The 25964-nt window shown below is 35.2% G+C and overlaps 1 protein-coding gene across 2 annotated transcripts; it reads right to left on the bottom strand.

The window, feature by feature from the left end:
• Window positions 1-25781, bottom strand: LOC133195551 (cortactin-binding protein 2-like). 2 transcript variants are annotated; one of them, XM_061331424.1, is made up of 22 exons: window positions 25502-25781; window positions 24132-24233; window positions 23635-23874; window positions 22474-22581; window positions 21009-22115; window positions 16817-16958; window positions 16319-16345; window positions 14656-14853; window positions 13847-13946; window positions 13152-13302; window positions 11855-12037; window positions 10077-10194; window positions 9672-9971; window positions 8860-8958; window positions 8351-8418; window positions 7936-8022; window positions 7218-7317; window positions 6752-6971; window positions 5052-5348; window positions 4535-4704; window positions 3768-3918; window positions 1-2484 (listed from the first exon to the last, which is right to left on the bottom strand). In XM_061331424.1, exons 1-22 carry the CDS (start codon window positions 25583-25585, stop codon window positions 1167-1169), a joined length of 5370 nt encoding a protein of 1789 aa, XP_061187408.1. In that variant the 5' UTR covers window positions 25586-25781; the 3' UTR covers window positions 1-1166. The 2 variants fall into 2 exon arrangements, with proteins under 2 accessions (XP_061187408.1, XP_061187409.1); XM_061331425.1 differs by lacking the exon at window positions 16319-16345.
• Between the last annotated feature and the right edge of the window lie 183 nt (window positions 25782-25964).

The following is a 25964-nucleotide window of genomic DNA, read 5'->3' as shown; positions in this document are numbered from 1 at the left end:
CAGAAGTCTTTAATTTTTATTGCAGATCATCTTTCCTTGGCACCAAACATTTAACAACAACATGTGTATGCAGCATTTACAATCTGATTATAGAAATACCGCCCCAGAAAAATAACACAACAATTATAAAAGCAATGCCTCATGAAAGCACAATAACTCTCCTAATAGGCATGGCAAAAGTTGTAGAAAATCCAAAACCTTTTCTCCAAATCTTTGAATTTGGGGGGTTACAAAGGATCAAAGGACTGAATGGCCTCACAGGCTGATGATACAACAACTATGCTGACAAATTTAATGATCTTAACATTTAAATATTAAATAAGTTTACAATAATGTTAATAAAAATATAAATTCAGTTATCAATGAATTATGAAATGAAGAATGTTATTCAATTATTAAAATTTGAGTGCATTTGGTATTGATCTATCTATCTTTGCAGTTAAAAACCAGTCTTCCTTCCAAATTGTGACACAGTGACAATTCTGTCATTTTGTACGACAAGCAATAGTAAAATTCAAAGCAACAAAAAAACATTCACCCATAAAAAATACCAAGAGTGGAGATCTGAACAAATTTTTGAATGAAATGAAAGTAAGTGAGTACACATATATAAGCTGCACTTTTTTTTCTTATACGACAGGATGGAAGAATGATGAAACTCACAACACTAGGAAATTGTGGTAAATGTATATCATATAAAAATAAAATTTATTTAGAGTTGGAAATGTTACACTAAAAGGAGTGTTGGTGAAATGAAAATTGATTTAGTAAGGACAGATGTTCCAAGAGAATATCCTTACATCCTACAGAGAGAGTTAGTGTCCATAACAATGAGAACGTATGCACAACAAAGAAAATGTTACATTAAATTTTCCCTTGTGCTGGCGTATTAAACTACATAGACAAAATACTTAACATTTGTGTATATAAATACAATACATGAAGTAGGAAAAATATATATGTACAGTATGTCCATTAAAATTTAAAAAATCAATTATATTGCAAAACAGAAGTATACAAAATAAAATATACCAAATCTTATCACAGTTAACAATCACAAACTATTCTCAGTCTATAGATAGGATGTTTCTGGAATTCAGAACACTGTAGATTCAGAAAGTATAAATTGTAATAAAGATAGAACAAGGGTTTGACCTAATTATCTCTCATAATTCACTTTCTAAGCTGCTGTTTTGTTTATCGACACCAGGTCGAACATATCTTTCCTGGTAATGATGTAGGTTTCCATGGCTTCGGGAAGCCATGGATTCATTCAAAACGGCATTCTCGTTCTGTACCTTTTCTAAACTTTTTCGAGAAGACGAATTCCTCCTGAATGGACTCTCAGATTTTCCAAAACTTCTCCTTCCTTCAGAATCACGAATAAATGGTGAGTCTGGCAAGATCTTTTCGATGCTTTTCCTAAGTTTAGAGTTTCTGAGGAAAGGACTGTCTGTGGACTTCCTGGGGAAACTCTGCTGCTCCTCAGAATTCCTGGGGAAGGTCTGCTGCCCCTCAGAATTCCTGGGGAAGTTCTGCTGTCCCTCAGAATTTCTCAACAACTTCTCCCCTCCTGAACTATTCGAATTTGATATAAAAGAGTTATCTCCCATGTTCGGTTGATTTGATACATAAATATTTTCTTTTTGTGCTTGGTTCTGGGAATTTTGTAGTCTGGTGACCGGGGATGTCATTGGTTTTGTAGATTCTGAAGTTAATCTGACAGAACTTTGTAGCCTGTTGTTTTGGGTTGTTCTTTGTTGTGTAAATTCAAAACTATGAAGATTCTGTGTAAATTCAGAACTACATGTAGTTCTATCTTGATTTTGCTGTCTGGTGGTTTGGACAGATTTTTGTGGAGTAAACTCTGTTCTATCACCACTAGTTTGAAATGTCTTATTAGGTGATATCTGCCTTGTGATGCTACCAGAATTTGTGTGCTGTAAATCTGCTTTGCTCGTGCTTGATGAAGATTCAGACTGTGACCTAATGTTTCTTGGCAACGCAGATGATGGCGAATTTGTTCTTGATTTTGTTTCCAGAAATTTAAATGATGAAAGCAATGATGTAGGTGTGGTTAATGAAAATGAAAAAGGTGACTTTGGCTTGGTTTCCCCTCCTCCATCTAGTAAATTTTCAGACGACCTTGACCTACGTGTAGGTTGACCTTCGCCTCCTGAACTGTTGTGTGGACCTACCCCAGCTGGCTTTTTTGGAATGGCAGAGAAAGAAAATGTCCTTAATGGAGGCTCTGTAGTGTCTGATTGGTAACCTGACGTCTCTCCATCCCACCGTGATCTAGACTCGGGCGGAAAAATAAACGGTGTTCGGATTTCAAGTTTTGGCATCTTTGCTGTAGAGAAGTTGGTAGAGGGGAGTGGAGACCCCTCGTACTCTATAGAGTTTTTGATGGATGTCTCTGAGCTGCTGCGTTTTTTGATTCCCTGTGACAACACCTCAGATTCTTTATCATCTAGAGACTTCCTGTAAAATATGTGAAAAAAAATTATCCTCCACAAAATATTATTATAATACATTTATATGCTTGAAGCTGTTTTACAAAACTAATATAGGGTACCTATTGAGTGAAAATCAGAATTGTTTTAAAACAGATTAACACACGATAAGCAAATCGTATTAGTACACACAATTGATTTTCACTTTATAATTTATGAAATGTCACAAAAATCACAACAAAGCACTTAGTACATGTATTTACAATCAAACAAGATGCCTATGGGCCACAATGCACATCTGAGTAACATTTCTCAAGTAAATATTTAGATAAATGAAATCGTTCATCTGAACATACAGGTTCATTCATAGTTCTATTTTCAACCATCTTACCAACCTTAATATCTTGAACATTTGCATTCCTTAGAATATTGGGACAGTGAACTCACTTTCTGATAGCCTTGTTACTGGATTTAACATATGAGATACAGAGAAAGATACAGCCTTGTTGCTCTTTGGGGGAGTCTAGTATATAATTGTACATGAACCTTGACTGATTCAATGGTGTGCCCCCACCTAGTCCCTGAGGACACTATTTGAATTTTGAATACATAGCAGCTTTCACATGCAGTGTCTTCTAGGGCCTAGTGATTCTTGATCAGAATATATTATTCTTACAGCGGCTTGACAATTTTCTTTAATTACTGTCATCTCCCATCAAAATGGGGCATGATTTTTCATTTGAATAAATTTGAACCAGCTTTACTCAAGGATACTTTTCAGGTTGGAATGATATCTGACAAACTTTGACAAGAATAGTTCACTGGAGCCTTTGGCTCATGTTAGCTAAAACCCACAGTTTAAATATATTTTTATTTCCAGTTATTGTTTACATTTCCAAATTTACCTGTTTACCTGAAAAGCATTAATACTTGGAAAAGAATTTTAGTAAGAAAAATCAAATTTGTTAACAGCTTTCAAAGCAGAGATAGCAAAATAAAAATATTCTTAAAAAGCAGAGCTTTACATCATTACATGTACCTCATCTGTTGTCACACTTTACTCAACCAATTATAAAACCTAAAGTGTACATGTATTCTGAATTAATCAAACATGCTTGCCCTGGTTTATCCTCTACAATTTTAAAAACTACAACTCATTGCAATCAGGGAAAATTAACATCATAAAATGATCCTTTCATAAATGTTCATTAAACTGCCATCAAAGAATATCTGCCATTTATTACTTACATGTAAAAAACTTTTAAAAGTATCTTTAAACCTTAACTACATGTATACTGACTAAAACAATACCTATGTTTATGTCCTAATGTTGACTCCCTGGACATTCCCAGTGACCGTCGGGAGTGGGTACCATTGGGGACGGGTATCTTGGACTTGTCAGCCCTGATGGGAATGTCCAGTTCATTACTGCCCGAAAACAAAGACAGGTACTGGTCCTTCTCTAAAAGAGACAAACAACAAGATGTGTTTGTGAAACACTATGCACCCGGCGGCAACAAAATTCGAAAAAAACTATTTTTAGCAAATAGGTCACAGTCAAGGTCCCAAGGTCATTGACCTTGGTGTCATTTGAAAGAACTTAATTAGTGGAGCATGCATACCAAAGATGAAGTCTTTATCTCTCATGGTTCAAAAGTTATGGCGAAGGTTAAAGTTGACAACAGACAGACAAACAGACAGACAGGAAAAAAAACAATATGCTCCCCCGATCTATCGATTCGGGCGCATAAAAATAGTTATCAGGAAACTTTTAACATTGCTATTAAAAATTTTCAGAAATTTTTTTAATCATTGTGAATGTATGATTTGACATCCACTGTAAAAGCTGACGAATCATGTTTAAACACGGTCAGACAGTATACAAAATAAATGGATATGTTATTATTAACAATTTCAGAACAGCACCTAAAAGCGTGTTTATACCAGTAGAATGTTGTAATTGAGGACCAATCAAATTAATACTTGAAAAAAAAATTAGGCCACAGTCAACCTCCTGATTATATACCCCATGATATAATTTTCTGATGTTTGATGAATTTTGAAGACTCCATACACACCTAGCCCAGTCAGTGGACATCCTGGGACCACAGCTTTCTGCATCAGGACATATAGGGCTGTACTGGCCACCTTCTGCTGACCATCAGAAGAAGTCTCTTTTCCTGTCCCCTTTATAACTGCTTCTCTGACCGTGGGGGCAATCTTAGTGTTCCACACCTCTCGAATCCACCTACCAAAATCCAAGATCAGTGATCACTGTTTTGAATTTGTAAACTTCTACTTACTGTATATCCTTGTAGAAAAAGACTAGTGAAGCATAAAATAAACATATCTAACTAACTAGTGTTTATAAACATATATCACTTTCTCAAATGTGTGATATTTACACATGTTCAAATACACATACTGGTAAAAAAAATGTGATATTTTCGCATATTCAAATACATATACGAGTAAATAATATGTGATATTTACACGTGATAAAATACTGGTAAAAAATTTGTGGTATTTACATGTGTTCAAATATACATACTAGTAAATAATATGTGATATTTACACGTGTTCAAATACACATACTGGTAAATAATTTGAGGATCCTGAGACTCGATGGGACACCCCAGGAAATGACACGGTCCAAACACCACCTCTGGTACCCCCAGCTTTCCCAGCCCATCGTTCAGCCTCTGCCAGATACACAGCACCCACTCAACAGCCCGGAATACCAGGCTGTCCTGCAATGGCAGGTGTCCCCTGCCAACATGCAGGAACTTCCTCAGGAAGTAGCGGGCCAGGAAATTTCTGATTGGTTCAACATCAATTCGGAAGTGTACCCATCTAAAACGCTGCTGGATAGAGAGATCAAGTCCAGTGGATCTGTAAAATGTTCAGTTGTAAGATATACAGCATTACCAAGTATAGTTCCCAAGATATGGGTGGGGAAAAATTTTCAATCAAACAAATTTTATTTCATGTTTTTTGTTCAATGAAAAACTTTCAACTTTCTGAAGAAAACTTTAATCAAAGGCCTGAAGGGCCTGAGAGTCGACTTGAGTTTATTGAGCTTTTTCATACAACATGTCACCATGCCTTATATTCAGTTTTTATTGCATCTTAAGAAATTGAATATCAGGTCTCCATGATTGGTTAAACAATTAAGGGCTTCAATCCCATCTCACATGAGATTTTTAAAATTTATTTAAAGTTTGGGTTTGTAAATACACAAATAAGATTACATAATGTGACAAAAATAACAACATTTTGAATAGGGATCCAAATACAACTGTTTAAATTTGAACGGGTCTCAATTTACCACCCCCACCCCCCAAAAAAGTAAATAAAGGTTAAGGGTTTTAATATCTCCCACCTTTTTAATTCAAATGAGTTCTTTAAAAAACTTCTCTTCAGTATTTTTTAATTATAATTATCATAAATCTTACTAGATCTCGGTGTTCTATTAAGAAAAAAAAATTCAATAAAGTGAAATAAAAACAAGGGGAAAATGGAAAATCATGTTTAAAAAGGGAGAAAAAATATCATGGAAAAATATTAACATTTAAATGTAAGATAAATCACTTATAGAAACAACCTCCAGTAATGGAAAACAAACATTAGATACATCTATGGGAAAATTTTTCAAGATCCGCCTAACTATATACATGTATTCACACAATTTTACTTCAATTTAAGCATTATGATTATGTTTATGTTAAGTAACATATAATAATTTAATAGAGCATTGTGGAAAGCAGCATCCAAACCTGGATTCTAAAAATAAATTAAGCTCACTAGCTGCAGTGGTCTGTGTTATAAAGTAATTATGTCAATGATTCACACTACAAACCTGGATTCTAAAAATAGATTTTTCAGGCACACTAGCTGCAGTAAATGAGAACTATTCTAGGTCAATGATAAATAAACTTCAGATGGGAAGATTAGATCTGCCTAACACGCTTGCACATACTAGTATATTCATATGCAGTATTTGTACATGCATTGTACAGATATTTAATCAAATTTTTCTTTTAAAAAACTAAAGACATAAATAATGTTACAATATGAAATTTTATACTGTTTTTACCTCGTAAGTTTAAGCAATCACTCAAACATAAGCATTTTTTGCTAGAACTATCTTATTTGGTGTATGAATCACCTATAGATGAATGAGTGATAATTTTTACAGCTGTGATAACAATGAGTCGCTCTGCGAGCCGACTCAAAAATCGATAATTCTGGCTTCACAAAAAATGAAGAGCTGAATACAAATCTAAGTAGCAAACCTTGATTTGTTCATGGTGGCTATCAGGTAGAATTTGTCCACAAAGCAGTAGTGTTCTGACACCTGTCCGTCCACTGTAAAGGTGTGATACTGACCACGGTGTTCCACAGCGGCCAGTAATTTACCAAACAGCTGAGCCATGTCAGTTCTCTCTAGATTACTGAGGACTACAATAGGAGCCGAGTTCTCCTGGTAATCTGCTCCTGTCTTCACCATACAACCTAAAAACCAGGATCAAATAAATTATAAGTACCGCTGCAGTAAGGACTAAATAGAAGGATATCTTTCTCTCACACATTCCTAAAGTGATTATTTCAATAATACTGTGAAAATGCCTAGACAAAAACCTATGTACTGTATTATTCTTGCTGAGTTTGACTTGTACAGATACAGAATTGGAACAAGGAGCATTTTTAAAACAAAACACTGATCTGCTCTCAGAATTTTTCCTAGTGTCTAGTGATTACCTGTAGATACCAGTAGATTGATCAGATCATTATGGGAGAAGTCACCCTGTAACTCTACACAATGTATGCTGGTCTTATTCCCTTCCTTCTGCTCTTTCTTCTGTAAATAATATCCAGAAAAGCACTGAACGTTAAGTTAAATAAAATGTTTAAAGAACTTCAAAGAGAAGAAAAGCTGTGGTTTCATTTAACTTGCCTTTCTAGATCACTTACCACCACAAAGTAGGCCATTCTGTGGACTAAATCACTTAGCGCCAAAGTGGGCCATTCTGTGGGCTAAATCACTTACCACCACAAAGTAAGCCATTCTGTGGACTAAATCACTTACCACCACAAAGTGAGTCATTCTGTGGGCTAAATCACTTACCACCACAAAGTAAGCCATTCTGTGGACTAAATAACTTACCACCACAAAGTAAGCCATGCAGTGGGCTAAATCACTAACCACTACAAAGTAAGCCATGCTGTGGGCTAAATCACTTACCACTACAAAGTAAGCCATGCTGTGGGTTAAATCACTTACCACCACAAAGTAAGCCATTCTGTGGGCTAAATTACTAACTGCCACAAAGTGGGCCATTCTGTGGACTAAATCACTTACCGCCACAAAGTGAGCCATTCTGTGGGCTAAATTACTTATCGCCACATAGTGAGCCATTCTGTGGGCTTAATCACTTACTGCCACAAAGTGGGCCATTCTGTGGACTAAATCACTTACCGCCACAAAGTGGGCCATTCTGTGGGCCAGGTAGGTTTTACCAGTAGCCTCTGGTCCATAGAACACGACACTTTTATAATGTTCCAGCTGGCAAAGAGAAATACATCTCTTACTGACAAATAAATAATAATTTTATATACATGTAGATAAATTAAACTCCTTGCTAGTATTTCTTGAGATTTTAAAATGACATCACAAAGTTTTCACTATTTCCTTGAAAAGGCATATAAAATACACAGAGCAATCTTTGATCAGAAAAGCTCTGGCTCAGGTAGAAGCTCAGGTGAGCAGAAAAATTTACTAGGTGAATGAAGTATACTTTATCTATTTAAAAAGTACTTTATCTGTTTAAAATATACACAGACTTTGTAAAAACTTCTTTCCTTCACAGCATTTTCTTTATAGTTTTACTTACGAGTCTGAGGTAGTTCTGTAAAACAGGGACAGGTAACAAGACGTCACAGGACACCGTCTCTAGATTACCTGAAACGTTAAAACTTACAATAACTATCTATAGCAAGACAGGTTTACAACAAGAAGTCTGTGACTGAGCCAATTCTCACTAGTAATACCTCCACTCTGATGTGAATATTCGCTCTAATGAATATCCCACCATACGGCATGCCTAGGCAAAAAGTGTGCTAAAATTTCAAGCATCTGTGATGAGTAGTTGCAGAGTAAACTGCGACAAAAATTTGTTACAGACAGACACAAAAGGGTAAAACAGTATAACCAACATCTCCTTCAGAGTGGGGGTATAAATACAATAGTGCGTTAACACAAACTGATAACAAGACAGCACATGACATCGTCTCTAGATTACATGAATTGTTCAGACTTAAAATGACCCTTCTAGTAAGAAATGAACAGATAACAACCAGACTAAACACACAAATATAGTAGTGAAGAGAGCAGTCAGATTACCTTCTAGTACTATGTTGATTGTCTGGGATTGATTATTGCACAAAATGTCGTATGGTAGATTGTCCACAGAGTGTAGACCAGCCACCCAATGATAGGAACCTGTAAAATGGAGGATAGATAGACTGTATGCTGATGATAATGTACATATATAGGAAGGCATTGTATATAAACAAAATATCAAGAGTTATCTGTCTTCCTCACTGATAACACAGGTGTACCTATGGAGTGTATGGTATTGCTTTTAGCCATAGTCCTAGACTGTACTGGTTATACACTGCAGACATATGTCCATACTTATAAAGAACCCACTCCTAAACTGTACTGAACCAATTCACTGGTTATATATAGATAAATAATGTTGTAATGCCTTGAGCCCCAGTCCTAGACTGTACTGAACTAATTCACTGGTTATATATAGATACATTCCTATAGAGTAATGTTGTATTGCCTTTAGCCCCAGTCCTAGACTGTACTGAACTGAATCACTGGTTATATATAGATACATACCTATAGAGTAGTGTTGTATTGCCTTTAGCCCCAGTCCTAGACTGTACTGAACTGAATCACTGGTTATATATAGATACACACCTATAGAGTAGTGTTGTATTGCCTTTAGCCCCAGTCCTAGACTGTACTGAACTGAATCACTGGTTATATATAGATACACACCTATAGAGTAGTGTTGTATTGCCTTTAGCCCCAGTCCTAGACTGTACTGAACTGAATCACTGGTTATATATAGAATCATACCTATAGAGTAATGTTGTATTGCCTTTAGCCCCTGTCCTACACTGTACTGAACTGATACATACCTATAGAGTAGTGTTGTATTGCCTTTAGCCCCAGTCCTAGACTGTACTGAACTGAATCACTGGTTATCTCGGGGTCTAGTCGACTGGTTTTCTTGGTTCTGATTCCGGTATCCAGCTGGCTGAGGAAGTTAGACAACACAGACTGTAACACTGCCTCTAACTCCATCCAACCTGTGGCCGAGGTTATCTGTACGGTCCCCACCACAAACGATCGACCGGTAATGTTACTAGAGTTATCCGCCCCTGATAGACGTGCATAACTCAGCTCAATTGCCACTGGCACATGTATACAGGAGCTGCCTGTAATTCAGACAGAATATTATCACTATTTCAACCGAAAGAATTTTAAAATGTAACATTTATTATTAACGACAGAATACAATACATGCCAAGTCCCAAACATACCTAACTGAGACAGAAATTGATTGCAAATGGGTGTGGCCACATCTGTCAAACTCCGCCCCCATCTGTCAGTCTTCTTGACATCTATATTGCAATACTTACTTATGATTGAAAGACAATCCTAGGAAATAAGAATTACATGTAGTTATAGCAAAACTTATAAAAATATCAATCTGACAATCAAGTTCATTGAAAAATTTCCTTATTATCTACATCAAGGTTCTGCTTTACAAAATAAGTTATGACTGAAACTAAAACGTAATTTGTTGAATTACTCAGGGTTCTCCACATTTGAAAATTTAACCATGGAGGAAGCTGCGCGAAGGCGAAATGTGACCGAAAACATGAATGCGTGTTAGACTTTCTAACATTCATTAATCAATGATTGGGTTTCACAAAACTTAACCACTGCAACACAAAAAGTTGAAATAACCAATAATTTTTAAAGCTTAAAATATAAAAAAGATTATGTATCATACTTTACAAATGTGTATCAAAATTGGCCCAAAACTATTTATTAGGAACATTTTGAAGGAATTAAAAAAAAAATTCAGTGATAGAGTAACCATGGCAACATTATTAAAAAAAACTGATATACAGAATTGATACTGGCTGTTGTATGAAACGTTTTATTTAAATATGACTAAAACTGATAAATGGGAAGTAATTTGAAAAAAAATAGTTACAGACACACAAACAAACAGACGAACGAATACCGACATCTTGCCTATGTCTGAGCTTTTTAACTGCCTGAAAACTTACTGATGGCATGCATGGTAAAAGTAAATTAATATAACCAGGGGCATATATTTGATACATATTGCATTTTTCGCCGTTTTCTCCATTGTTTACTTCTCCACGTGCCCCAGTGCTAAAAACAGCACCACGCGACGTTTCCTAAAATGGGAGGTAACTCTAAAACTAAGACGATGATTGGCTCTTCGGTACATTTTATCAGAAAGATAATCAAGTTAATACTTAAAAAAAACAAAGCATGAGGAATTGATTGAATACTAAGAATAGGAAATTTTGAAAAGGTTAATTTTTTTCTGGGCACAGGAACTTGAATCGGATGCATGTTGATTATCATGTTGTTACTGCTCTTTATGTCATCTTTTGTAAATCTGATATTGTATAGTGAACACGTTGGATTTCCCCGAAATTACATGTGTATAGGATAATTAATTCTCAAGATACTGACCATCAACTGATTGACTCTCTATTGTCATGCTTCAGAGCAAAGTCGCCGATCAACGACTGTGTTTGTTAAGCCCAGTCGGACGCTTCCCCTCGAGGCATGCGAGGTGCATGGCAGTCGTAGTATAAACACAATTAACTACTCGTCATTAAAAAGTAGGTATCAATACTGAAATTAAATAAAAATTTAATCATGGTGGCCGCCGATTGTAACCATGGCGCAGCTCGTTTAACCATGGCGCACATAAATTTAACCATGGTGGGCCGCCATGGTAAAACCCCTTGTGGAGAACCCTGTTACTGTTTTTTACAAAAATTTTAAAATGCATTTTATCTTTATAAAAGAATTTAGAAACTAAGATGATTTTATGCATTGCCAAGCAATTTTAACTGAATCATTAACTTCACAAAATTTCACATTCAATAGATTTTGTTCTTAGTCGTGAGTTCTTTTATAAGACGGGCCCTGATTACCTAATAGCAACTTATCTCCAGTATGTTAGGGAAGAATGATTTTAAAAATTTGTACAGATCAGTCATTTAACAGAGAACGTTTATTAATATATTTGTTGTATCTCTCTTACTGCGGAGTTTTTGGAAGCCGCTACATGACTAACAGTCCAGCCATCATTGTCAGAAATGTCCACAAGTTCCTGAGTAGTCACATGACCTGGTTGCCGTGGTAACCTAGAGTGGTAGTCAAGTAAAAATTCCAGACATTCTGATTGGTCAGAGTGTACCACACTGTGCAGAGGTGTCCAAGTAGTCTGCAAAAAAATCAAAACAAGAAGCCCTTGAGTTACCTAATGGATCTTCAGAAAAATATCTTTTATATATATCTTGTCATCATTTAATTTGATATTTCTTGAAGGAGGCGTGACCCTTCATTTCATTTTTCCCCGCTAGTATGCTTTGTGGCAAGTTATTCTTCAGAAGAAAATAAAACAGGAAACAGACATACTTTGACCTTTATAACCTATTCTAATGATGAAAAGAATCGAACTCAAACAAAGTCCTAGAGACTCACTTAGATACATAATTACATGTACAGTAAAACTTGTCTAATCTGGACACCAATGGTTCCATTGGCCAGATTAGACAACATTCTGGATTAGACATTTTAAACACCTGAATTAACTGAAAGGTCTTAAAGTTTTCATAGTGTTGGGCAATATTTTGGAATAGACCAAATCGGGATTAGAAAAGTTTCACCTATCTCAAATTAAAACAATAATCTCCTATATAGTCCCTACTATTCCTGCGCAAAATCTTTCAGTTGGAACTTTTTTATGCCTTCTTTCCATGGGCAATAAACTTTACAAAATTCAATTTGAATAAGAATATTTTATGCCTCTGTGATCAAAAATTCGGGGGCATATAGTTTTTGGTCTGTCCGTCCGTCTGTTTGTCTGTGAAAGCTTTAACCGGTTGCTGCTGGGCTTTCATATTTCACTCATGCATTCCCTGCAACAGGACCTTTTCTTTGCTACCATTATTTTCTGACCTCAAGACACTCATCTTTGAGTATGACCTACTTTTTGAAAAACTTAAAACTTTGCCATATTTTCGAATTTTTGGTACTAAGGCTATTATATTTCCGATGTTTATTCCTTGTAGTAAGACCTTTCTTTGGGTATCAACATTCTTGAAAGCTTGACCTTGGAGTTTGACCTACATTCGAAAAACTTTAACCTAGGCCTTGAGCTGCCATATGGGGGCATCAGTGTTTCACAAACACATCTTTTTTTCTGGCTTAGTGATCCTATCCATGTATATTATGAACTGAGAATGATAAATGTACCACATCTTAAAATCTGATTAGAAAAAGGGGTTGCACCATTGCTGTAATTTATCTCTAGTTATAACTGAACAGTGACTTACTGCCGAGCAGACATTGAGTCTGGCCCCGTAGTCCAGTAGTAAACAACAGCAGTGACTGTGTCCGTGGGTAGCGGCCAAGTGAAGGGGGGTCCAATCCTGCCAATCCCCCATGTTAGGGTTCGCTCCTCTCTCCAACAACAGCTTCAAACAACTGTTTATTAAACAACAACCATGAATGTTTAATGTTTACAACACATTTAACAAATAATTACACTTAACTAGTAGATTTTTGTCCTTAAAAATCAGTGCTTAATTTTAGCGAGAAGTAATTTTTGCCACTTTATGATGCATAGAAAGATGAGTAATTTTTAATGCAGAGTAAATTGTTAGCGATATTCAATTTTAGTAATCTCAACACCCTCACTAAAAATGCCAAAATTAAATCCTCGCTAAAATTTCTGCTTATACAGTATTCATAAAAGGATGGTCATCATAGTATACAATCTCCTACAGGATTCCTAAAAGTTTCCTAATAACTGATATGTCCTTAAAAGTCAGATCTACATAACTGAGTTTTACTGTACTGCAAAAATAATTTACTTAGTTTCCTTGCTTGTATGAATAGTATTACAATGTTTGTGTGTGTGTGTGTGTGTTGTTGAACATTGATGACATATTTTATTAGAAGTGTAATGTGTTCCATAAGCAATTATCCTGAGATTATATATATCACTTTTCATCTCAGACAATATTACCTGTCATGTCCATTAGCTGAGGCGGCGTGTGTCGCTGTGTAATTACTATCACTGTACGCCGACACACTAGCTCCATTATCCAACAGCAGTCTCACACAATCTAAAATTATCATCAATATCTTACATCTAATATATCTGGGATGCATACATGTTCATTTATGAAGTGTAGGAAACTCTTACTGGTTGCACAGCCATATCAACAAGAGATGTTTGTGAAACACTTATGCCCCCCCCCCCCCCCCCTTCCAAATAATTGGAATTTTTCAAAGTCCAAGAGGTATAACTCTGTCAAAAATTACTCGATCGTACCTAAAACAGAACTTGACGTAGACATTTTTATGATAAATATGTATACCAAATTTCATTTCAGTATGTGCAACCTCTGCGAAGAAAATGAACGGAAACTGATAGACAGACATACAGACAGACTGACAGAAGCAAAGCAATATGCCCTCCCTCCTTCAAAGGGGTGCATAAAAATACTGAGGCAGACTCAGTAGAAATGTGCATTGTTTTAGTAACGAATTGTGAATTTTAAATATTCATTTGGCAGAATGATTTTAGCCAAATGTTCAATATCTACGTGTACATATTAAAAAAAAAAACCCACCCCCTCCCAAAGATATGATGTGGCAATTGAACATTTTAAATCTCACAGCTGTTGACCACAGGTTGTAATGAACTAACAAGATTGTACAGTTATCTCATAAGCTTCTAATGATCTGATTTAATGACTATAAATTATTGATGATAATTTATCATACTTTGTTCACAACTTTAAAACTTTAGATGTCACAATATTGACTGACCTTCGTGACCATATTTAGCAGCAAAAATGAGTGGGGTGGATCCATCTTTTACAGGGAGGTTAACATCAGCCTGAGAGTCCAAAATGAGTTTTTGTAATGAGGAGAAATTTCCGTCAGCAGCAAATCTGTGAACAGGGGAGTTAAGCACATCAGCTGAGAGCGCAGGAGTTCCGTCTAAATGTAGTGAATTATCCGAATCTGTCAGCAGAAATAATGCCAAGTAAAACTTTTCATTTCACCATGTCAATTTTTAACACAAGTAAACTCAGTTGAAAGTAAACAGATACAAACAGAAACACAAATAATGAATGAATTTTTTTCAACATTAAACACTATGCAATCATTATCACGGAATTTAATGCAGCAAAATAATGCATCGAAACAAATCACCAAAACTGAATGATAGTGATAATTTAGAGAGAAAAAGAATTTCTTTTAAAGATCTATTCTTGGAATATGAGTTTATGAAAAAAAAAATTACTTGAATTTGCAAAGTGTGATGAAAAGAAAGCTTAGCATGCAAGTGTTCTGAGTATCAACAAAACATGCAATTACAAAAACTCGAACAACTGAATGCACAATTTGTTCAACTGGTTATAAAAGATAAAAGAAAATCTGAGTGATTACAAATTAGCTAAAAACATTTTAATATAAACATTTTAATTCTAAAACATGATTCTTTTTGACACATCTGAATGAGTTCTTTGGTAAAATTTTTCGAAGGTGGGTTTAGGTTAATTAGCTTTTAACAAAAGTCATTGGACAATAATGTATTTAAAGTACATGTAGTTCTCTGAAGTGTTTTACACTATATAATAAAGCTCTGATGCTTGAGAACAGGATACAGAAGCAGGAAAAAGAATTTCAAGCTCCTAGTAAATTCTACAGCTGTCACACACTTATGAATAAAGAGGGATGGGGGGAGGGGGGTTCACATCACACAAGGAAATGATTCCTCTCTTGAAAATCTTTCCACGGTCCAGAGGGATTTGGCAGTATTAAGGCCCAGAACATGTCCCTACCAAACCCCAGGGTCAGTGTTACTATGGTAACTAGGGTGAAATAACTGCATAATTGGTGACATTAACCTGGTGATGGCTTTGATATGGTGTGCAAGGTGAAGGTCACTTACAGTATTACTCAGACAGCAGTGTCCCTACAATCTAAAATTCAACAAGGCCAGGTCATTATCAGCCATCTTTGTTACACATTTTGACAAAGCAAGGCCAGAAAATCTGTGATGAAATATTTGACACAAAAAGGCCTAGTAAACATTACCATCTATTTTTGATAGAACTATAGAAGTGATCATTACATTACTCAAAGCCATGAAAAAATAGGGCATACTCGGCACTAGCAAGTTTTAATGTACATATTTTGAAATGTATTTGAGGTATAAAGTGTGTGTTTTCCCCCCTTTGTTTGTATCAACCAGTATCAACATTGTCAAAAATCTGTTTTACTTGAATTAATCAAGTCTAAAGGCATTTCTGAATTCAGGTCTTGTGTTCTGGGATTTGAAGTGAGCCATAAGAAATGTGTGATCTACAATAGAAGCCTGCAGGAGTACAGCCTAATATGACATCCATGAATTAAGCCTAGGGCAGCCATATTTTCTGATATTTGTGTAGGAACTTAGCAGCTACTGTGGGTAGTGTCATACCAGCTCTATCTGATGTAGAACCCAGTCCTGTTAATCAGTAATAATAAAATACTGCCAATAGGTTAATTAATTCAGCATGTTTGGTAAACATATAATTCGGTGGATTTTTTTTCCTTCTTCAATTTGGAACATTAGTATTTTATATACATGTATCTTCTATTTCCACATCTTTACCATTCAAAAACACTTGATAATAATGGAATTTTTAGTATATATGTATGTTTAGACATGAAATCATAATACTGCATTCCAAAAATTTTTTTTTTGTTTTCTGGTAAATTACAGGTATTGCTTTGTTTCATCATGTTTATAATTATCAAAGTTATACCTGCCTGGCACACCTCTAAATGAAATATCACACTCTTATTCTTAAAGACCAAATGACAAGTTTCTAATTTACATCAATATGTATACATGTATATACCTTGTATATTGATTTTTTATTGTCTGTCATACTCTGTCTGCACATATTTCAGTGGCATGACAACCATACATTACCTGCCATGATAGAAGTTAGTAGATTCTGAAGGTCGGCCATTTCTGGACCAAGGAATTCTAAAGCTTCATTGGATTGTTCAGAGGTGTCAGTCAATGTCATGTGACCATTTGGGGCGGAGTCAGTATTGTTGCTCACCAGGGACTGTAAAACAAACCATGCACATGCAGAAGTTAATATGCACACAGACATACCTATACATGCAGGATTAATTATTGTAAAATCAGGATAAGAATTCTTAATCTTTATGTGCCATTATCATGAAGTAGCAAACCTGAGGTTTGAAATGAAAAAAACTGGGCAGAACAGTACACATAGCATCTGACAAATATACATTGTAACTCAAACTTTATAAAAGAATAGGAGGCTTTGAACCACCAATGAAATAATACCATGATTACAAAACATGCTTCAACAACTTAAAATGGTAATTGCATCCAACATAAATACATGTACTAATGGGAAAAAAAAAGGAAAACCAAAAACTAGCACAACACAAACATGAGATAATGTTTCATGATCATCTACATTCAATCTTCAATCAATGCAAAAAAAAAAAAAAACATGAAAAGGGAAAGAGAGACATTGCCAAAAAAACTTCAATAGATGTACTGCTACATGTAAGAAATCGACAGAGAGACAACACACAGATACCTGTATTTCTATAGCCTCACCTTACTGTAGGGAATAGAATGTGAAAGTCTGTCACAAAAAACAACATGCATTGAGTCAAAGTCTGATGAAAGTGAGCAAATCTAGTTTCAATATATCTGATTTATTGTACATGCAACCATGATGCAATTGAAGATCTCACCCCGGTCTGTGTGAAACTCCTCACTTTCAAATTTAGATATTTGAAGTTTTCATGAACCATATTTTTTTTTCACTGCATTTGTTCCTAGTAATTTGTCTTTTATAATATGGTACATCACTTTGGAAACTGTTTTTTCTCCAGCTTACAGTTTGTTCCAATATGCCTTCTAACAATTATGGCTGTGTATGCATTATGTTTAGGGCATGTGTAACTTTGTATACCATTTTTTAACCATAAAAAAACCTTTATAAAAGATAATGTTTCACTAAATATCACCCAAATATCTACACTTTTTTTATTTTTGTCTCAGTTAAAAACACATACTACCAAGCATCATACATTACAGCTTGCATTTAGCCCTAGTACTTCATCATAAAGTAATTTTGATTTTTTTTTCCTTCTGAATTTGATAAACTTCCTGTCCGATATGTACATAAACTTCAAACAAACATAAGAAAAGTCAAACATGAGGAAGAAAAATGAAGGAAAGAAAAGATAAAAATAGGTAAAACAGAATAACACAAAAGTCAATCTAGGTAATGATTAATCAAAATAAAGAGAAATTTCTGAACTTAATACAAAACAGTTTTGATTTGGAGTAAAGAAGCAAACAAACACATGATAACTTATATACATACAAAAACATTAGGATAAAAGAAAGGGTTTAAATACAAGGTAATAAACACACGGAAGCTAAGTTATAATGTTTTTTGTTTTGGTTTTCAACTTAAAAAAGTAAAAACTGAGAAATATTTGCTGGCAAACCTGTCTACTATGTGTAAAATTTATAAAAATTTTATATTCAATTCCAAATTCCAATCCTTTCAAAACTTTTTTCAATAAATTCAAACAGCAAAAGGCAGGCACTGAAGAACAGAAATTTTATTGACATAAAACAAATACAATGAACAGATGGCAGTCAAGCTTTTACATTGTTAAACACCTAAATCACCATGATAACTGCATGAAGGTCATGTCATGTGACAGAAATTGGCAAGACGGACATCATGAAAACACGTTAAATGCATGATGGCAAAAATTTTGGCAGCCCAAATCACCAGTCAAGCATAAAATTGTCTAATCCTTTGTATTGCAACCAATAAACATAGGGAATTATGGATTTCAAAAGACAGGATGCCTCAAGTTTTTCATGTTTTTATAGTAAATTCTGAGATTTTGAGAATTAATTTACCAAATAGATTAACACATACATGTAAATCAAACACCCATCATAAACACTATCTATATCGTATCTTTGAAGTTTGCTGTTTGTATCAACCATTTGAAAAACAAAAAATAGTTTTGGAAATAATCAAATTAAAAATATTTTCTCTTAAAATTTCAAATAAAATGTGTAAAAAGGCAACCATTAGCAACTGTTTTATAATTACCAAAGGGAGACAATTTCAGGCTTGTCTTTTGTAAATGCATATTTTCTCTGCAAAATCAAAGTCAACACTTTGTAAAAGGCATTTTCCTCATTCACAAATTTGTGCCACTCAGTGTAGAAAAAAATTACAACTTGTGTCAAATTTATGCATATTAAAATCAGTAGATAAAATATTCTGATAGGCAAACACAAATACGACACACAATGGATTTCTGAACAAAATATCACATACCACTATAATAAATATGATGTCAAAAATAATGTACATAATATACTGTAATCTAAAAATGGTCCTGTATATTAACCAAATAAATAAAAAAATTCTAAAAGCTGTAAGGAAGGTTGGAATCTAAAAATATCACTGCAATAGGCATGATAGGGGAGACTAAGGTGAAATATTGTGTAGATGATTATATAATGATAAAATACCTGTACATACTAATTCAGAAGTTGAAAACATGGCTTGAAAGTATAGATAACCAATTAAAATGAGAAAATGAATTAATTAAAGCCTCAAATCAAGAATGGTACAATGCAGAAAAAATTAAAATATATATCCTTTAATAGATTTATCATTATCCTACAGGAGACAGGTTAAAAAAACCCCAAAAAACTAGAGGTACTGTGAGCATTGAGCTCACACAATGATCATGATGATACCCCCGTCCCATACAAATATATTGGCAAAGTGCATTTCTTGGTCATATGTAAATGAGATTCTGTGAAAGTTCCCTTGAATTTCATTCTAGGGTTTAAGAGGAGTTGTGTTAATAAAATGGGCAACCCCTTTATTGAGTCCAATGGCATAGTCCATGTTTTGCTATGGGAAACCCCTAATACATGTCCCATCAAAATGTATAATAGTTAGTGCAAAATGGCACTGCGTAATAAAAATTTTGTGAAAGCTAGTCCCATTCAGTTTAAATTTGTGGTATAGGAGGAGTTGTGGATATCAATTAGTACCCCCAATATTATAGGAAGAATGGTAAAGTCCATGTTTCGCTGTGGGGAACCCAAATATCTTTCTGATGGAAACGTAAAATAGGAGGTGCAAAATGGCACTTTGTAATAATGATTCTGTGAGTCTCATTAAATAGCATTCAGCAGTGTAAGAAGAGTTGCGTATAAGTGATGGCTATCCCCAAGTGTAGTATGTTTTGCTATGGGTAACTCCAAATATCTGTCCATTTGAAATGTAAATTGGTGGTGTTCACAATGGCACTATGTAATGAAGATTCAGTGAAAGCCTTATATTAAGTGGTATAGCAGGAGTTGTAGACATCAAGGAAATATGGGCAGAAATATAATTGAATTGTTATGATTCTTAGAATTCCTTCCTGACCTATACATATATAAGCTAAAAAGCAATCAATTTGACTAGCTTAATTAAATAAATACTAAAACCTTAGAGACTTCACTAAACAACATATATGAAAGACACCGAAACTGCACAAAATGACCAATAGACTGTAAGAACATGAAATATTGATAACATAACAGCCACTGGCCAACAACAAGCTGGATTTCACAACCCTCAAAAGGCAGCAGGCACAACCAGGATAGAATTCAACCTTAACTCATCATTAATACCCCATCAGATTAATGCAAAAAATTCATTTGGTCACAAGTCTGAATTTTATGTATAAAATGGCCTTTTATGGAAAAATTAGACTAAAAGAACTAGGCAATGTAAGCCCAAACAAATTATATTGTTTACATTTCTGTATGTATAATTGTAAGTCATTTCAAGCTGTTTTTCAATTTTGCTAAAACCACAAAGTTCAATAGACTTCAAAGTTTACACAATACCTTAAAACAACATTACAAAAAAAAAAAAATGTATACTTTGTGTGATTGAACCTGTAAAATAATTTTGTAAACCGCCCTCAGAATAGCTCAATTTTTAAAGAAAAAAAATACAACCTATTAATTAATGACAAGAAAACTGTTGAAGAGAGTTCATAGTTCATGATTTAGCATTGACACAAACCTGAGTAGGCTTCCGTATGGGTGCGGCCTTTCCTTCCCCTTGTGAAGCCCTTGTGGGGGTGACAGTTCCAGAACTATGAACTACACTGACAGGTATATGAACCCCACGTGAGGCCCCTGCCTGGGACACAGGAGTAACAGCTTTGCTGACTGGACTGGCAGTGACAGGAGATGACAGACTAGGTTTGTTGGGGGGTAAGGGTGGAGGGGTCCCTCTCCCTGGGATCGCTATTTTTCGGGGTGACATATTGACTGGAGAGGAAGGAGAACTTGAATGCCCCACATTTACTGTCAGCACCTTCCCACCTCCTGTTAATACAGTTGTAGATCCTGACTGAAGAGGAATTCTGGGTCCTCCTCGATACATCTCTGCATTTCTGTCTATGGACACAGGCTCTGTTGGTGCCACTCTCATTTCTTGTGTGTCCGTCCTATAGCCCTCTGATACTGACCTCTCTGGGGAGTGACTGTACCGACCCCCTTTCTGAACAACTGTCTCAACAACACGATTTCTGTCAGTCACATCACTCAGTTTCAGACTTCCTTCACTCATCCTTCCTACTTTGGGTGGCAGTTGACCTATATTAGGACTCACAACAGCCATATTGCTCCCAGATTTATCCGGTGTTTTAACTGTTGACTTAATCTCAATACTCTGAAAACTGTCTTTACTAGCGGTCACTTTCTCTAGTGCCATCTGCTTCTGTAGCAGATCAAATTGATACTGAAGAGCTTCAAGCTGATTGGACAGTTCCCGATTTTTGGCCTCCTCGCGACCCAGTTTCCCTCTAAGCTGCTCCCGCTCGACATCAAAATCACTCATCTGTTTCTCCATCACTGCCTCCATTTTGAGTGATTTCTTGCTTTCTATCACCAGCCCTTCTACCACGTTACTTGTCTTCTCCTGTTCATCTTGTAGTTGTTGTTCTAACTTTTGGATCCGTGCCCGATCTTTGACTAACTTCTCCACCAGCTTCTTTTGTTCTTTGATTAACATGACCGCCACCTGTTTGTGTTTTATGGAGTTGGCTCTCTCTTCCTCCAGACTTGCTAATGTTTTCTTCAGATCCTTTTCCAACTTCTTGTTCTGACTCTTCTCATACTCAATCTATAAATAGTAACACATACTCAATCTATAAATAACAACACATCCTCAACAAAGCATTCCATTTTCAAAGAACATTATTTTAATGACTTTTTTTCTCTTTCAAGCTAAATAGAACAGTATCTCGACCATAGAAAGATTGATTTTGTAGAACACTTTGTAGTTTTCAGTGAATGTAACACTAGAATTCAAATTAAACATAAATAATTCCTGACCTATAAACAACATTATACAATTACAGAAATGCATTGTTTTAGCCATTTCATGTTCAATTGTCATAGAAAAATTCTATATTTCAAGATGGAAACAGATTGATCAAGGCATAAAGATTAGCTGTGAAGTACTGATGTTTGAGTCATACCTCCTGTTTAAGTCTTTCTCTTTCCTTCTCTAACATGTAGGTCACATCGTCTCCCTGGGCGGTGTCCTGGGCATGTTTCCTCTTCTCATCCTCCAATTCATTACACACCTACAAACATCACCAAATGTTGGAAGACAAACTACATCCTATCCTTAAACATGCTCATAACCTAAAACACGCTTATAACAAAGTGCCAGGGATGGACAAGTGCTTCGTTATAAACGTTATTTGTTATATCCAATAAGTTCAGAATATGATTTAATGCCACGGGGAATGAAAACCACTTCGCTATGAGCGTCAATTCATAATATTATATTTCCATTTCTATTTGTTTTCTCTGTGATAACTCTTTGAAAGTTAGTTGAGTTGATTTCTTGATAATTCTACCGGAATGCAAATTTCGCCAAGCGAAAGGTCAGGAGCTAAGAAGGCCTAATATGCATGTAATTCTCGTGCGGTTGTCTTTATGTCTGATGCTAAGAAGGCCTAATATGCATGTAATTCTCGTGCGGCTGTCTTTGTGTTTGACGTCAGTGGGCGGGGACTATTGAAATTGACATGTGAGGCCTCGTGTAATTTAAATCTATTAGTCTACATTTTTAAAATCTAAATTTACAATTTTATTTCAAAATGAAATGGAAATATAAGGAATCACCGTCTAGTTAGTAGAGTATGCCAGGGACATCAACGATAGTTGGAAACATGGGATAATTTATGCATAACGGGCTTTGCCCGTTATGTAAATTATCCCACGTTTCCAACTATCGTTGATGCCCTGGCATACTCTACTAACTAGACAGTGATTCCTTAAATAAGCATATTCGCTTTAAGCATGCTTTACAGTAATTTAGTTTGTAGTTCTAGTTGCACTGTATTTTTTAGTATAGCATGTATTTAACTATAAAGCTGAGGTAATTAATAAAATGCTTTCACTGCAGACCATGTGCCTTTTTTTCTGACCTTGGCGGGAGAACTGACCTTGTGGTAGCGTTTTTCTGACATTGGCGGGAGAGGGAGAACTGACCTTGTGGTAACGTTTTTCTGACATTGGCAGGAGAGGGAGAACTCACCTTGTGGTAGCGTTTTTCTGACATTGGCGGAAGAGGGAGAACTCACCTTGTGGTAGCGTTTTTCTGACATTGGCAGGAGAGGAAAACTCACCTTGTGGTAGCGTTTTTCAGCTGCTGACAACTGCTCCCTCATCTTCAGCTGAGCTTTCCGTTGTGTCGCTATCAGATTCTCTAACTGTGCCAGCTGATTATCGTACATAGACTTAATGGCAGACTCATCGAACGAGTTATCCTTCAAGTTATCTGAATCTCTTTGTAACGCAGAAAATGGGTCTCCCAGTCCAAACCTTCCGTACTTTGCCTGGTACAATAACTGCTTAGCCTTCTCTGCCTAAATTTAGACTAAATATTGTACATTTCTAGAATTGTACAAAGTATGAAGTATCTAAAACAAATGCTCATTAAGCAAGTTTAGAGTTCTGTGATCTTTTCCATATTCCTTTAGCAAATTAAATTTCAATAATTACAACTCACATTTTCTAAATTTCACAGCACATTGTGTTTTGTGTTTATCAATTCAGATTGTAATCAGTGATACTTGACAGCAACAAAGGTATGGCTCATGGACTATAATTTACTATTATATACCTTCATTGTTGCAATGACAATATCACGAGCTTGTAATTCTCCTTCTAAGTAGCTGAGTAATCGCAGAAGATCTGCTTTGTTTAAATCCATTTTAGGGTGTCTCTGTAAAGAATAAGGGAGGTGTGTTAGCCACGACAGCGTAGTGTATATATAGTAATACAATATGATACATTTATATAATGTATGATTTCTGAACTTAGGCCAAAAAAAAAAAAATAGTCTTGTTTCCTGCTACCCGACCTACCCTATTTTTTTGCACCCGACCCTTAAGTTTTTTTTTTAAGTCTTGGAAGAAAAAAATAGGGAATTTTGCGGAATTTCATCATTCTGTCACCTTAATCGGTTGCCGTGTTAACACAAAACAAGCATTTCATGAAATTCTTGTTTTAAATATGGACTTTCATAAAATACCACTTGAGTTGTGCATAAAAAGACATGAAATTTAATTTTTAAAAGACAACATTGACCTGTGACATGTTTAATTTGATCTTATATTAGTTCATATCCAAAAAATGCTGTCAGAAAAAAATAAAATAAAAATATAAAATAAAATAATTTTCCTACCTACCTATCCTATTTTTTTCAGGCTGGTAGCAGGGAACAAGACTATTATTTTTTTTGGCCTTAGCAAGTTCAATCACTTCAAGCAAATAAGAAGTAGAACACAGATAAAAGAACATGTATGTCTAAGGTTTTCAAATTTTCTGAAAATGCTTAATTTCAGCAACAGATTATCCTTTACTTGTGACCTTGACCTCAAAACTTGTGGCTAAAGAAGTGCATAAAGCAACCAGATCAAGTTTTCCTGGTCAAAAGCTCATTGCTCCAAAGTTTAGAGAATAGTAGTGATAAATACCAAGAAAAAAGATTGTTAATAATGACTAGATAAATTATATGTAATTGTCACTAATTTTGAATTAATGGTAAAGCTCTTTTAACTTCTATCAGGCTTTCCATAAGGGCCGACAGGTGGCGATTAATAGCCATTTTAATAATTAAAATTTGCTGCTCCAAATATCATAATTGGCAAAATAAACTAAATACACTATTGGAAATAATTCCAAAACTGCCTCTTCAAAAGGACAAATTCACCTCTTCACTGCAAAATTCTTGAAATCCCTGTCTATAGACATTGCCAATGGGTGAATCGATGCATATGATAGAACAAAAATACACAAAATCAAAATTGTTCTAGCACAACAGCAAACTCATTTTGTCTCCAGACATGTAGGCCTATATATAGATCTCGGAAATAAAACAAAAATCTTGACCTGCAAATGTCTGAAATGGACAATCGATTTTTTTTTTTCAGGAGCAAAGGTGTGCAAATGAAGTTGGGGAGAAAAACATCTCCACGGTAGAGAGCATACCTTCAGTGTATTTGACTGGAGTTTGCTGGCTGGATCATACATTCCTGCGCCGGGAGGTTGCTTCACATTTCTTGATGACGCCATTTTCGTTGCTTTTACTCCAGAAAATATCCCCTAAGATTTATTTCCCGCAAAAAGTCAATCGTTAATTTACATGGCTTATCCTATATCATTTATAACTGGATTTAAACGACTGCGCTGTTATGTCTTTCCACTTCAAAGGACGTAAACAATTAAGAAATTTGTCATTGTTCCAAGAGAATCATCTTCAGAAACAGTCACGTGACTCAAAGAGGACACATTACGAATTCTCTGTTTCGAATTTAAAAAAAAAATCGTCAAATTATGCTAAAATAATTTAAAAAGAAAATTTAAAAAGGAAAAAAAGAAACATTTAAGATGAAATTATAATTAGGCCTACATCGTAACTAAAAGTACGTTTGAGCGGCTGCCTATATTATAC

The sequence above is a fragment of the Saccostrea echinata genome, unplaced genomic scaffold, assembly GCF_033153115.1.
Source record: "Saccostrea echinata isolate AGI-Se365-2 ecotype Australia unplaced genomic scaffold, CSIRO_AGI_Sech_v1 ptg000029l, whole genome shotgun sequence".
Taxonomy (NCBI): domain Eukaryota; kingdom Metazoa; phylum Mollusca; class Bivalvia; order Ostreida; family Ostreidae; genus Saccostrea; species Saccostrea echinata.
This window is presented reverse-complemented; position numbering and strand designations above follow the sequence as displayed.

Coding starts and splice junctions, on each gene's coding strand:
- LOC133195551 (XM_061331424.1), bottom strand. CDS start 25,585: ATGGCGTCATCAAGAAATGTGAAGCAACCTCCCGGCGCAGGAATGTAT. Junction 13,947..14,655: donor TGCTAAATATGGTCACGAAG/GTCAGTCAATAT, acceptor TGATAATTTTAG/ATTGTGTGAGACTGCTGTTG. Junction 8,023..8,350: donor TACAGAACTACCTCAGACTC/GTAAGTAAAACT, acceptor TCTCTTTGCCAG/CTGGAACATTATAAAAGTGT.